This window comes from Hippopotamus amphibius, chromosome 2 (assembly GCF_030028045.1).
Source record: "Hippopotamus amphibius kiboko isolate mHipAmp2 chromosome 2, mHipAmp2.hap2, whole genome shotgun sequence".
In the NCBI taxonomy this organism is placed as follows: domain Eukaryota; kingdom Metazoa; phylum Chordata; class Mammalia; order Artiodactyla; family Hippopotamidae; genus Hippopotamus; species Hippopotamus amphibius.
In genome coordinates, this window is record NC_080187.1 from 203554620 (window position 1) to 203569417 (window position 14798).

General features: G+C 33.2%; 1 protein-coding gene across 3 annotated transcripts in view; it reads right to left on the minus strand.

The window, feature by feature from the left end:
- The window catches only part of VPS13C (vacuolar protein sorting 13 homolog C), a 186053-nt gene that overhangs the window by 81151 nt on the left and 90104 nt on the right, over positions 1-14798 (minus strand). For all 3 annotated transcript variants that reach the window (XM_057722664.1, XM_057722667.1, XM_057722666.1), the window contains 10 exons: positions 12990-13143; positions 11267-11346; positions 9326-9385; positions 7965-8127; positions 7022-7138; positions 6054-6157; positions 5699-5866; positions 4894-5198; positions 2970-3117; positions 2127-2235 (listed from right to left, as the gene is read on the minus strand). In XM_057722664.1, coding sequence (XP_057578647.1) covers positions 2127-2235; positions 2970-3117; positions 4894-5198; positions 5699-5866; positions 6054-6157; positions 7022-7138; positions 7965-8127; positions 9326-9385; positions 11267-11346; positions 12990-13143 — 1408 coding nt within the window. The remainder of the gene's footprint in view (positions 1-2126; positions 2236-2969; positions 3118-4893; positions 5199-5698; positions 5867-6053; positions 6158-7021; positions 7139-7964; positions 8128-9325; positions 9386-11266; positions 11347-12989; positions 13144-14798) is intronic.

Sequence of the window (14798 nt, forward strand, 5' to 3'; positions counted from 1 at the left end):
ACATATACTAACATGCATACTTAAAACAAGTATAACCAGCAAAGGGCTCCTAACCAGAACGAATAAAGAACTCCTAACACCAATCAGAAAAAAGACCACACCTCAAGAAAAATAATAGTCAACAGACTTGATCATGTCACAAAAGAGGATATCCAAATAGCCAATAAGCATGTGAAAAGGTTTTCAATTTCATTAGTTACCAGGGAACAAATAAAAACCATAGAGAATCTACTACATAACCACCAGGATGGCTAAATTTTACAAGACTGACAATAGCAAGTACTGGTGAGTATGTGAAACAAATGCAACTCTCATACATTGCTGGTAGGAAACTAAATTGGTTCAACCCCTTGGAGAACTGTTCAGTATAGCCTGGCATAAGTTACTGAAGCTAAATGTAAGCTAACATATGACCCAGTAAATCTACTCCTAGCTATATGTCCAAAAGAAAACAGTATATACAAGTGTGCCCAAAGACTATACAATGACATTTGTAACAGTCAAAAACTGGAAATAGGAATAAAAACTAGCACTACATACATCAACATGGACAAATCCCACAAACAAAACGTTGAATGAAAGAAGCCAAAAATGAAAGAGTAAATTCTGTATGATTCCATTTATGTGAAATTCAAAAAGCGGCAAAACCAATTTATGTATGATTTTACAAATTAGAATGGTAGTTACTTCTGGGTGGATTTGGGGGCAGGGTGGATATTTGATATTGACTGGTAAAAGCATAGGGAGGGCTCTAGGGTACATACTGCAAAAAAAAGGTTTTTCGCCCCTAGTTTTTTTATTGTATTTTTTTTGAGACATATATAATATTACATTAATTCCAGGTAAAAAAGTTTTTTTTAAATTGAAAAAACACAGTGAGATACCATTTTTCACTCAGTAGCAAACTGGCAAAAATTTTTTAAATTGATAATATACTGTGTTAGAAAAGGCACAGAAAAACAACCTGATGGGAACACAAAATGAGTGTAAGTTCTATGGGGGGTCAACTGGCAGATCTGTCAAAATGTTAATGAAATTAATTATATTAAATGTATTGATTAAATTATTATTTTAATTTAATAAAAACTAAATACCCTTTAATCCAGCAGTCCTGGTATTTCCCCTACAGATAAACACGCACTTGTAAAAGTGTATGTACAGGGATATTTAATGCAACATGATAAGAGTGAAAGACTGAAAATAACCTCAAATGTCCATCAGTAAGGACTTGGTGACTGAAGTATGATACTTCAACAGAATTTAATACCAAGCAGCCATCAAAAAGAATGAGTTGGCAATGATGGGTGATGCCTTAGAGGGCCAGGACAGGGAGGGTAGGAGGGAGTCGTGGGAGGGAGGGGATATGGGGATATATGTATAAATATAGCTGATTCACTTTGGCTCTTAAAAAAAAAAAAAAAAAAGAATGAGTTGGGCCTATATGCAGCATATATATAGATAGGGAATGAACACCAAGATACACTGTATGTGTGTATAATACATACATAAGACAGCTTAAAAATACGCCTGGTAGTTACTTTGCCTTTAAGTCAGAGCCATTGTACCTAATAATTTAAATACTATTTGCATTTTTATTGCCGTACAATTTTTTCAGTATCTTTGTTCAGTGGTAATTTATCAACCACTTCAGTCTGTACAGCTAAAAATCAGATCAAGGGACTTCCCTGGTGGTCCAGTGGTTAGGACTCCAAGCTTCCACTGCAGGGGCATAGGTTCAAGCCCTGGTAGGAGAACTAAGATCCTGCATGCTGCATGATACGGCCAAAAAATTGTTTTAAAAATTAAAAAAAAATCAAATCAAGTATCAAGTATACTACATAGCCTAGTGCCAACTTAAAGTGTTTTTTTTTTCTATACATGCAGATTCAAAAATTATTCCAGGAATTCACCATTGATCTCAAACACTTCTTTATGGTCTCCTCCTAACTCGTGCAACTTAGAAATAACTGACGTTGCTTAACTTTAAAGCAAACTATGGTTTTATTCAATAGCATTTTATTTGTTTTAGTGGTAACACAAATGCAATCTGTAAATATATATTTGTTTACTTCATTTTTATAGTTTGTAAAAAACATGCATTGCACCACCTACCGTCAGCCTCTTACCTGTCTCTTGCATTCTTGGTTTCACTTTATTCAAGTCTTCAGTAGCCTCACCGAGATTTTCTGCTAGTATTCTAAATAAAAGATTAAGATCTTCTTGATTTAGTTTAACCTGTGAAATATGATGTTCCAAGAAAAGATAAAGATATTTCATTTTAAAATGAAACAATTTTAATACAGAAGATAAATCCTTAGTAACAAAACACTAAGGACAGGATACTCTTAACACTGACTAAACAGTTATATAATCACTATACACTCAAGTATTTCACTACTTATTTCATGTTAAAAATTTCATTTTCAAAGATAAGAAGTGTTTGGAGAAAAACAATGTGATTTATGGGTCAGTATTAGTTTCATCTACTTAACCAATATATCCTTAGTGAAAGTTAATAATTATTAAAGAAATTAGATCACTTTTTTAACTAAGTGACTTTCAGAATACTCATAAATTCCACTTTTTAAACAATAACAATTTCAGTGTAATAAAAAGGCCATCTTCAATATGAAAAATAGGCATGTCACTCAATGCTATAATTATCTTAGGAGTAATTACACATTCCTAAAATTAAAAGGGTGTGTATATAATATACAGAATGAGATATAATTATTATATACTAAAAACAGATCTCTGCTAGCATCTACATATAACAAATTTAAAAGCTAAGTAACACTTAACTGAATATTAAATTCTACTAAAAATAATACAGATCCTGCTGGCAATATCACACTGAAATTTTTCTTACAACAATCAGTAAAAAATCCACATTTCATGTGGATTTATAATGAGAAAGTCTTCAAAGCCTGAATTTTCAATAATAAAGTTTTTTTCACTCATATACTCACATTCATTGACTCAAGATGCCCATTAATTTCCACAACAGGCACCTTGTGGTACCAAGATGCAGCTAGATTTCGATTTACAGAAAACTCCAAGTTAATTGGTTTCAACAGCTGAATATCAGGATGGGAGATACCTGGCTGGATCACTGTCCTAATAAAAAATATAATTGATATACATGTATAAACATAGGGGTAAAGGCAACATATCATTAGAAAAAGACAAAGTCCAAAGTTGCTGCTCTAAACACTGATTTGAAACAGTGCTGTTTCACCATTTTCTAAACTTGGTGTATATAATTAATTTAATCTACAATACACTAGCATGGACAGATTAAAATAGATTAAAATACAGCTGAACCTTGAACAACACGGGGGGCTAGGGGTGACAACCCTCTACAAAATCATGTAACTTATAGTTTGCCCTCCGTATTTCAGTTCCTCAGTATATGTGGTTTCTTCATAACCACGGTTCCAAACAACCACAGATTGTGTAATACTGTTTATTTACCACTGGAAAGAAATCTGCATATAAACAGAACCATGCAGTTCAAACCGGTGCTATTCAAGGGTCAACTGTGTATGATATACGATTAGGCTTTAAGAAAAATTTTTTCTTTAAACAGAAGATAGATGACAAACAATAAATTTTTAAAAGAAATTGATATTATTGAAGATATGGGGGAAATCATCAATACAGTTGATCAAGGACTGATATATGCGCTGGTACAGAGATTAGAGAAAAAATGGCAAGATGAAAAGTAAGCTATTTCTAAGTTTATGAAGCTCTTCACCAGGATTCTTTTCTGGACTTGCCTTGTAATCATTCCTTTTTTATCCAAGATAATTAAATCTCCTTGGATGGGGCAGAAAATGATTTAAAAATGAATGTACACACTCTCAAATGTCCTCTGGTGTGAGCCCTAGAGATACAACATTACTTACACAGCATTCCTGCCAAAAAATGTATAAGCTCAATTAAATCATGAGGAATCACTCAGACAAAACTAAATTGAGAGTTGTTCCATGAAACAACTAGGCTGCACTCTTCAAAACTGTCATCATCATGAAAAACAAAGAAAGGCTGAAGAACTATTCCAGAATAAATGTCTATCAGTACAGAAACCCCCTCACTAGTATAGGATATAATTAAATGCCACGTCATCCTGGATTAAGGGAAAAATTCTTGGAACAACTGGTAAAATCTGAATATTGCATGCATATTAAATAATAGGTTATATCAATGTTAAATTTCCAGAATTTGATAATTGTGGTCATTATGTAAGAGAATTAATGTCTTTGTTCATAGGAGACAAACGCTAAAGCATTTAGGGGCAAAGTATAAGATATCTATTCTCAAATGGTTTAGCAAAAAATTTTTTAACTTCCAGTTACAAAATGAACCTTGGGGATGTAATGTATAGGATGTTGACTATAATTAATAATACAATGTTGTATATTTGAAAGTTGCTAAGAGAGTAGATCTTAAAAGTTCTCATAGCAGGAAAAAAAATTTCTGTAAATATGTGTGGTGACGGATGTTAACTAGACTTCCTATGGTGACCATTTTGCAATACATAACAAATGTCAAATCATTATGTTGTATATCTGAAACTAATATAACATTATCTGTCAATTATATCTCAATAAAAATAAATTTTTAGTTTTAAAATATTTAAAATAATAACATGTATATACACAGAGTTAAAGCAAAGGTAAATAACTGGTGAATCCAGGTGAAGGACTGTAAGTATACTCATGGTACTATTTTTGCAATTTGTCTGCAGGCTTCAGATTTTTCAAAATAAAAAGTTGATTTAAAAAACTGTTCTGTGCAATAGAAGTATGTTGAGCATGAATTTCAATAGTCATAAAATTTCACAGACAATATTAACTAATATTTAAATACATAATTATTGAAAGAGTGTACCTAGAAAGCTTAAGCTTTGTTAGCTGCACATCCATTCTATCAATTACTGGAGGATCTGAGTAGTCTTCACCAGATACCAGACTGAACTGGTTCTGAACTCTGATTAACCCAAGATCTACCACTACTGCATTGGTGGAAATGGAAGACTGTGGGATGACTATAACTGGTGCTTTCAAATCAATATTGATAGAAACACGAAAGCTTCTCTGGGCAAAATCTTTCACACTTGTGGCAGCCTTTTCTGCAGCCTGAGCAGTGGCAGCACTCAGAGCCTCTTTGGCTGTCTGGAAATTGTTCAGGAAGTTCTGTGGACATAAAATAAAAGGAGAAATTCAAACACAAGGACAAGCACCTCATTTCTAACACCACCTTTTTATTTATGTGCTAATTTTTTTCCAATAAGTAACTGTCAGTTGAGTCCTATTTTTCTAGAGTGAGGAAAGAATTACTGATTATGCATCCATATTTATGAGCTACCTGACAAGGGCTAATTATAATTAGAGTTATATGACTGAGGAACAGAGAAAAAAACATTTTTAATAGTTTTTGCATTTGGGAATTTGGATTCATTATGTTCTAGCAAAAATAATTCCAGTTCTAGACAATGTTAAACAAAAATCATTAAATGATTCAGATTTCAACTGTGAAAGAGAGGTTTTGACCTCTACATTAATCCATAAATACCATCAATAATTATATCAATGCACGCCCTAAAATTCAAAGTATTAAGATTTGCAATCATAATTATCAGACTTACTTAAGTATTTCTAAGTCAAAAAAGCCTATATATAAATAATGACTTTACCAGAAGTGACATGAGGAATTTATGGAGATAGACAATCTGAATACAGCCAACGTTCAGTGATACCACACCATCCACTTTGGACATGTCAGTATAGGAATCCCCCTCAGTAGCATCCGGATACAAATCCAAGTTAAAATGAAAGACTTCATTTCCCATTATTGACACAGCCTGAAAAGCAGAGATTTGAATGCACTCCATTCAGTGGACAATGACAATACAAAAGAAAATCCTAATTTAAAAGGGTTTATATTTATAATCATTATAGAGACATTTTCTACTAAAATAATTTCATTAGAATTTTTAAAATACCTTACATTCGCTCATCAAAAAATATTAATGATTTACTATCACCTACTTTTTTATGAACTGTCTTAGGATCAACATCTGTGACAATAATATTTTCCAATCTGGCAAATAGTGATTGTTTTCTTGACTGAAGAGAAAGGGAAGAATCAAGTCCTGAAAAAAATTACATTATTATAATTTCTATAGATACCATAATAAGATCTCAGGATTTTTCTTCCATTGCAGAACTTTATTTTGTAGGTGATATTTCTATAAATTTAGCAATGTTTGAACTCCCAAGTGATAAGTGCAAATATTAGATATTTTTAGTTTTATAAACAATGAAATCTATAAATTCATTAAAAAATTATCTGAATTTTCAACCTTGTGAAAAAACTACGTCTAGTGCAAACACATTATCTTAGGATTTTAGTAAATTCTTTATGCCTTATATCCAGTCATTCACATGGAGACTATAAAAGTTTCATGAATCAAATTCAGACTAGTAGATGCACTGACAGTTTAGAAAGGAACAAAGAAAAATCCTAGTTTTCTGGGTTTTAAGTTCTTCAAGAATTTTATTAAACGTATTCTTTACCTTTACCAGATCACGATGAGCTGGTAGAGATAGAGTCAGAGGAAAAAGCTAGATTCATTTTAGCAGCTTTTGCCTAAAAGAACATAATGGGCTCATAGGATTTGTTCTTCATGACAAGGTTGTTTTGCATTTGTACCAAGATAAAGCGTATTCACAGACTTTAAACTGAATACTGGGTTGACATTTATTTCAGCTCATCAACAGATCCCTACACTGACATTAGTATTCCTTTCACCTCTGAGACAACTCTGAAAAAGGTCCAAAACACCAGTATGTGTGGTTCAACTCTCAAAGAGTTAAGAAAGCACGCAGTCCGATTATGTCATAAAATAAAATAATACAATTTTCACTGTTCAGAGCCTTCTATTTGTATATATGCTTTAACACTACAAAAAAAAGCTTATCTTTTAAACAATTTTTAATATCATGAGAACTTTTACCTTGAATCTTGATTTCAGCAATATTGTTCTTCTCATCGCAAACAACAACACAGAAAGCATTCAACTTGGCAAACAGCCTGAAGTGAATAATGTCACTGTCTTTAGAAGATACAATCACTGCAAATAAGCAAAGCAATTCTATCACAGTGGCATTCTAGTAATATATACTCTACTAAGGTTTCTTCTCTATATTAAGTGAACTGCAATTCTGCAATTATGGTCCTCAAGTTCTCAAAGATTTCAAATACTTTTTTTTTTTGCTTTATATATTCTGTAGTTTGTATTTTTAATAATGAGATGTGTTACTTTTATAATATAAAAGCAAGAAAAAACGTAAATAAAGATAAGAACATTGAAACTCAAGGAAGTTAAATAATATGTCTGTGGTCCCATAGTTTAAGTAGCAGAGTCAAGATTTGAACTGAGTGCTTTCTGATCCAAAAGCCAGACTCATCCAATTTGACACTGTCCCTGCACCCTGCCCCTCATATCTCTGGGTCTTGATTTCCTTATCTGTAAAATGTTAGGGAAGATTAACCCTCTATGGAGCTCTTTCGGGAGCCACTGAGAGAGGAGGAAGAGCTCAGAATAAAAACAGGTCTTCTCCCCCCAACACCCACAGAAAGGAATCCCATCAAAACAAGAACAAAAGCAGACATTTTTTTAAAAAACAACAGTATTTAATCACATTTATCTTACATATCAGACATGCACATGTGACTTTGAAGGAAAGAACAAAAGTAGGAAAAATGGCCTGTAAAAGATTAACTAGATGGTCTCTAAGATTCCGCATTTAGCTCCACAATTCTAAAATCCTTTCTAACTAGAAATGATACAATGTTTTTCTTTTTTGTTTGTTTGGCTTTTTTTTTTTGCTGTTGTTGTTGTTTTAATTTTTTTATTGTTTTTCTCTTTTATTTCTTTGAAAGAGTGTTTTTCATACCTTTCTGCAGAGCTGAATTTTTTTGTTGCTTTTCAGCAGAAACTTGTACTTCCTTGGTATCACCCATATTTTGGCCATCTGACGGGATAATGGTTGTCAGGTAATTAATAGAAGAGAGAAGAGCTTGTGTATGCAGCAACAGGTTTAACGATGAAAAAGCCACCTAGAAATATTTTAAGAAGAGAATTATTTTCCCAGGCCAATTGTACCAGTAGTCTCCATGATGGATGCAAAGGGCTCCTAACTGGGCTTGCATCACCACCTCACACCACTGGGAAGGAAGAGAGAGGAGAGGAAGGCTCACAACCTATAGTCAGTCCTTAAGTAGGGAATATATGGAGAGTAAATTATACTTACACAATTTAGGGGTTCATCTGAGTATCAAGGTAACCTAATTAGTCCACTTCTCAAGCCTAATTATCATAGAGCCTATAATCTGCCTGTCACGGCCACTCCAATATTCAACATATACATGGCTTTTTTGTATCTTCAATGACTCTTTATTATGATTATATAAAACATGTAAGTTAGAACATGAAATTAAAGAATCACCATGTACTACCACCATGCTAAGAAATGATTTTATATGTAACATTCATAAGATTTAAACATAAAAAAATGCAATTAAGAGTGAGTTCTCAGTCACTAAATAATCTTCTAAAACCACAATTATGGTCCTATCATTTTAAAAAAAGGCAAAGAATATATAGCTTACAAGAAAAAAATACTATATTTTTAAAAACAATAACTCCAGAAACTTAAAATAGCAATACAAATTGCTTTAAAGAATACATGATTTTCCAACAGCAAACTGAAATTTTTTAAGAAATCACTTTTTATACAAAAGAACTTCTTTTCATTGCTTCAAGACACTAAGCGGGTATAAAAATTATTAAAAGGAAGATTCAATATTCAACAGATTCTCCTGTCTCTCAAAAGTATAATATAAAACTCATTTCTCTCATTTTCTTTTTAATGTATCCTAAAACTACATTTTGCCTCTTCTTCCTCTACTTGACTACCTTAGTATGTCTCTAGAAGTACTCAACATCTCTCCTTGTATTTCACATACTTTCTAAGCCCTGCATTAAAAGATAGTATCTAGTTTGGTTTGTTCAAAATTCTGTTGGTTCTTTGTAAATCGAAGTTCGCGCATCTACACCATTCCCTCCTTTAGAAATAATTAGGATGTGATACAGTAAGTTAAAATAACAGTATCATTATCCTGAATCATAAACACAGGGCATGGTAGGCATTCATGAGGTTAATTTATAACTTCTAATGGTTCCTCAAAGGATACTGAAGACTTTCAGAGTAAGTTATTTTCAAATAAGATCTATTCTTTTAATAGAATTTCTTACCTTAAGTGTTTGTTCAGTTCTTTCAAAAGTAGTTTGAAAACTGGGTCCATTCTTATCAGCCTAAAAAAAAAAGAAAAAAAAAGTTCTAAAGAAGAAATTAAGACCAAAGTAACTCAACCATTTACTTATAATCTGTACTTTATTTCTATTCAGTTATAATTGTATTTTTAAATACATTATATATTTAATTTTATTATCATTATTTTAAAGTTACATCCAAATTTATTTCTTTATTATAAGAGTATAAATTTGTTCCCCTCTTCAAACAGAGGAGAGCATGGCATAATTTGCTTTTGGGAAACAGCAGCGAGGGATCAAAATGATGAACTCGGAGGGTTAGAAGGTTTAAAGGTAGTCTAGCCCATCTATCACCTAATGTTTAAATCCCTTTAGAAAGTTTTCAGCAAGTCTATTTTAGGATACCTCCAGTGACAGAAACCCCATTTTCTCAGAAATCCAAACTTTAGAGAAGTTTGATTTAATGAGGTCTTCACACAATCAAAAATCCATCTCCTGGGACTTGCTTGGTGGTCCAATGGGTAAGACTCCATGCTGCCAATGCAGGGGGCCTGGGTTCGATCCCTGGTCGGGGAACTAGATCCTGTATGCACACTGCACCTAAGAAGTCTACATGCCGCAACTAAAGATCTCATATTATGCTGCAAAGAAGACCCCACATGTTACAACTAAGACCCGGTGCAGCCAAAATAAATAAAGAAATAATAAGCAAATAAATATTTTTTAAAAAATCTATCTCCTATCATAATTACCAGTTGGTTCAAGTTCTGTCTCTTGGGAACATACATAGTAAATTCGAAGTTTTACCTCCTGTAAGAAGCCTTCTGCCTAGATCAATATCACTGCCTCTCTGCTCCCATAATGTTTTGTGTTCTCCCTTATTAAAGAATCAAAGACATTATATATATACACACACACATATATAATCATATATATATATATGAATATATATATTTTTGTCTGTGTTGGGTCTTTATTGCTGTGAGTGGGTTTTCTCTAGTTGTGGTGGGCTGGGGCTACTCTCCATTATGGTGCGCAGACTTCTCATTGCGGTGGCTTCTCTTGCTGCAGAGCACAGGCTCTAGATGCACAGGCTCTAGATGCACAGGCTTCAGTAGTTACAGCACACAGGCTTGGCAGTTGTGGCGCACGGGCTCAGCAGTTGTGGCTCATGGGCTCTAGAGCACAAGCTCAGTAGCTGTGGTGCTCGGGCTTAGCTGCTCCACAGCATGTGGGATCTTCTCGGACCAGGGATCAAACCCATGTCCCCTGCACTGGCAGGCAGATTCTTAACCACTGTGCCACCAGGGAAGTCCAAACACATTATATTTTAATTTTTGTTTACCTATGTCCCTAGTGGTCTATAAATTCCTTGAGAATAGAGAATGTTTTTCATCTCTATCCCAAATGCCTAACAGAATGTGACACAAAAAACATTCAACAGTTATTGAATAATTAAACAAATCAACTAATCTTGAATGAAGCTAACCACCACCAGTTCCTTCAGCATTCTTCATATAACATATTTTTGAGTCCCTTCCAAATCCTGGCAATTCTCTACTGAACCAAATACAATTTGACTTTATCCCTTTTGATGTAGGATACTCAGCCAAACGTCGCCTATACATACAATGAATATAGGTAGGTAAATGCGCCCAGAAGATAGGAGTAAGACCTACTTAATCCTAGACTTCCATCTTTGTGGACAAAAAGTTTGGCTTTGTAAAATCCTAGTCCTGTCACTTGAGTGAAAAAGAAAGAAGGTGTGCAAATGGAAAGAGAAACAGTAGCTTTCTGTTGAATCATACCCCTATGATTCAAAGCTATGATACACAACAAGAGCCTTTAATAAGCTACTGTCATCTTTTCCCTTCCAGAGCATAGTTTAGAGTATACAATAAATAAACATTCTATGACCCTTACCTTAATGCATTCCACTTTTAAAAGATCTAATCCAGGTTTATCAGAAGAGCTAATCAAGTGAAGGGGCTTCTTTTTGGATCCTTGATTAAAGAAAAAGAAAAAAGGTGTTCTAAATAAATTGTTCTTTTTTAAGTTTGGAATTTTCAACATCTTTGTCTTTTTAAAAAAAAATTGTTAATTAAGCTTTAAAAGACTATCTGCACCTATTTTCCCAGTTATTAAATATTCAGGTCATCACTGGTAAAGAAATAAACCAATCCAAATTCTTACCTTACCTCTGGCATCCAATTTACTTAAAAACATGTATTTATCTTCTTTGATCTTACACCTATGTTCAAAAGTAATCAAAACTTCTCTAGATATTTTTAAGACCATATGTACATTTGTAAGGCAGCAGAAAGACTACAGGTATAAGAATCAGGAAATATAAATTCTATTTCACCTCTACCTTTACAAAAAGCTATTTAACTTCAGTTTTCTCAACTACATAACAATGAGGTTGAACTAGAAAAACATCCAGTATTCCACTGAGCTCTAAAATTTCATTCATATTAACGAAATTTAAATAAGTTTCCTTTGTTTAGACTAACAGAAGGCTTACACAGAAGAGGAAATATTTTTTTGAAGGAAGGGGAATTGTTCAATTTCTTTAAATTTAAAAACCACAGGTACTACCAGATGTCCTCTATATCCTCATGCAGATGTACCAAGGAACTGCCTCCAGGAGCCGTGGAGAGGGAAGCGATTTATCCACCCTTTTATCCACCGTTTCTTATTTGCAGTTTTATAACTCCTGTTTCTGAGACATCTCAGAATTTTCCACTGAAATAACTTTCTCTAAAGGAAAAAAGAGCCTAGCAAATTTATTACTTATATTTTTTTCCCCTTAAGACAGTAAGGTAAACTCCATCTCTCCACAGTGCTTATAGGAGCTTCCTAACACACAAAAACATTTTTCTTCTAAGCTGAAGTTAATTTTAGTTAGAGCTATTAAAAAAATTTTTTTTGAAATAGGTCTTTATATTTGACTAAAATATTAGACAAATATTAGGTAACTTTAATTACTGTGGATTCACCCATTCCTTCATTCCTCAAACATCCAATGAGTACACAAGATGTACACTGAAATGCATAAACCATAAAAGCTTCTGAAAGAATTAATTTTACGTCCCACCATTTTTATTTTTATAACCAGATGCTGCTTCTGATACGTGAACACTACTGAATTGAAAGAACAAGGACTTCGGTATTTTAAGACCAGAGATAAATTCTAGGTTTTGCCATTCATAAGATGCATGATCTTGAGCAATCCAGTTAATCTCTCTTTGTTTAACTTTCCTTTGTTTGTAAAATGGGAATAATACTCCCTGTATAAAGGGGATTTATATGGACTCTGAACAGATCATAGTAGTTAAGAATACAGACCACCGTAAGGCCAGACTTCTAGGGTCTTAATCATGGTTCAGCCACTAACTAACAGTGTGACCTTGGGTAAATTATGTAACCAACTTACGACATTATTTCCTCTTGTGTAAACTGGAGATAACAGCACTGCCTCTCTCACAGAATTGTTATAAGAATTAAATGAGTTATTATTTATAAAATGCTTAGAATACTGCTGTTATTTATTATAATTATTACTATATAAATGAAAGTATTTCAGACACTCAAAAGTGATACTAAATCTGTTATTGTCTATTATTTCTATTTTTATGGCTGTTACCTTGAATTTCATGATAATCCAGGCTGATTTTCTTTAAATAAGAAACCACAGTTAAATCAAATGTTCTCATTGTAGCCTCTGTTCCTAACTGAGTAACATTAAACACTAGAATTGTATCTTCTTCCTTCTGTTGTTTGGTAAATTCCAAAATCACCTAAAACAATCAGAACAACCAATGAAAGGTTGATAAGTACTTTGAATCATACTTGAAAATACAAAACCCTTCTTCACGTACATCATCATGACAATCTTAGAAATGTGCACATAGTCTTCTACTACCATCAAGTTATTTACCACGATTGGAAGTTATCGTCTTAAATTTTATTACTGAGAATATAACTACATCTATCTAAAAATCATGATGACACTTTAAATATATGTAGTTTATTGTAAAAAAAATACATAAAAATCATGATGACACTTTATATCCTTGTTGATTTACTTTTTTAATTTAGTAAAAATAGGAATGTATGAATTCTTCCTTAACATGATTTTTTAAAACCTTTATCTCAAACCTAAAAGTCATATCTAGTGATATAAAAATCATCTCCATTAGTGTCACAAAGTAAGACAACGACATTTACTATTACACTACTATTCAAATTTATTGTAGAAATAGTAGCCAGTATATTTACCCAATGAAAAATAAAACATATATGTGGCCATTTTTAAAACATGCAATTTCTTTGATCTCCATCAAGAGATGGAAGTCTTCCCCACCAAACACTAAGAATTTGGCCAGGGTTGTGATTGCTTCAATCAATACTGTACAGAGGAAGTGATACTATAAGGATTTCCAAAGCCAAAAAAAGCCATGAAACTTCCACCTGGGATTTCTCATTCTGGGGTAAGTTAGTTGCCATGTAAAAAGTTCAACTACCCTGAAGCCGCCATGCTCAGGAGGCTACGGGTTGGTACTGTGGGCAACAGTCCCAGCCGAGCTCCCAGCCAACCTCTGGTATCAATTGCCAGCCTCATGGGTGACCCACCTCTGAGACGCTCTGAGAGTTCAGATCAATGCTATTCCAGTCAAATCGGACTAAAAACATGTGAAAGACTTCATGCAAAAATAACTAAGCTGGGCCCTTCCAGAATTCCTAACCCACAAAACTGTTAGCAAGATAAAATAGTTGTTTTGAACAACTACATTTTGGGAAAACCTACAAGCCAGCCATAGTAACTGGAAAAATAGAAATGCTGAAAAAAAGCAAAAACTAATATTAGCAGTGATGTAATCATATACCTAAGAAAAACCAGGAGTGCCAACTGAAAAACAGAAACAATAAAACAGTACAGTAAAATATTCAATATGGAATTGATATACAAAAATAAATTTCAAATAAATCAATGATTTAAATGAAAGCATTAAAATCAAAACAATAAATAGAATCATGGGTAAATATTTCTGAAATGAGGATAATTTTCTACACATGCACTAAAACTAGAATATAAAGAAAAAATTAGATAAATTTCACTATAGAAATACTGAAAACTTCAGAACGGCAAAAAAAAAAGGTCAAATTGGGAAAAATATTTCAAACAGCACTACTATTTTTTCTTAGATGATTTTGATTGTTTACCACTTTAGTTCATTCATTCCATACTCAATAAAATATTTACTGAGCATCATCTCCCACGTATGAGGATGTGTCAGCCACTACGAACATCAAAATGACCACGACAGACAAGGTCCTTGTCGTCATGAAGCTTACATTCTACGGAGGGTGGGGAAAAGCAAAGGTTGCTATCTTGCGTTGTGTGGTCAGGCCTTTCCAATAAAATGGCATTTCTAAAGGAAGAAAAGAATCT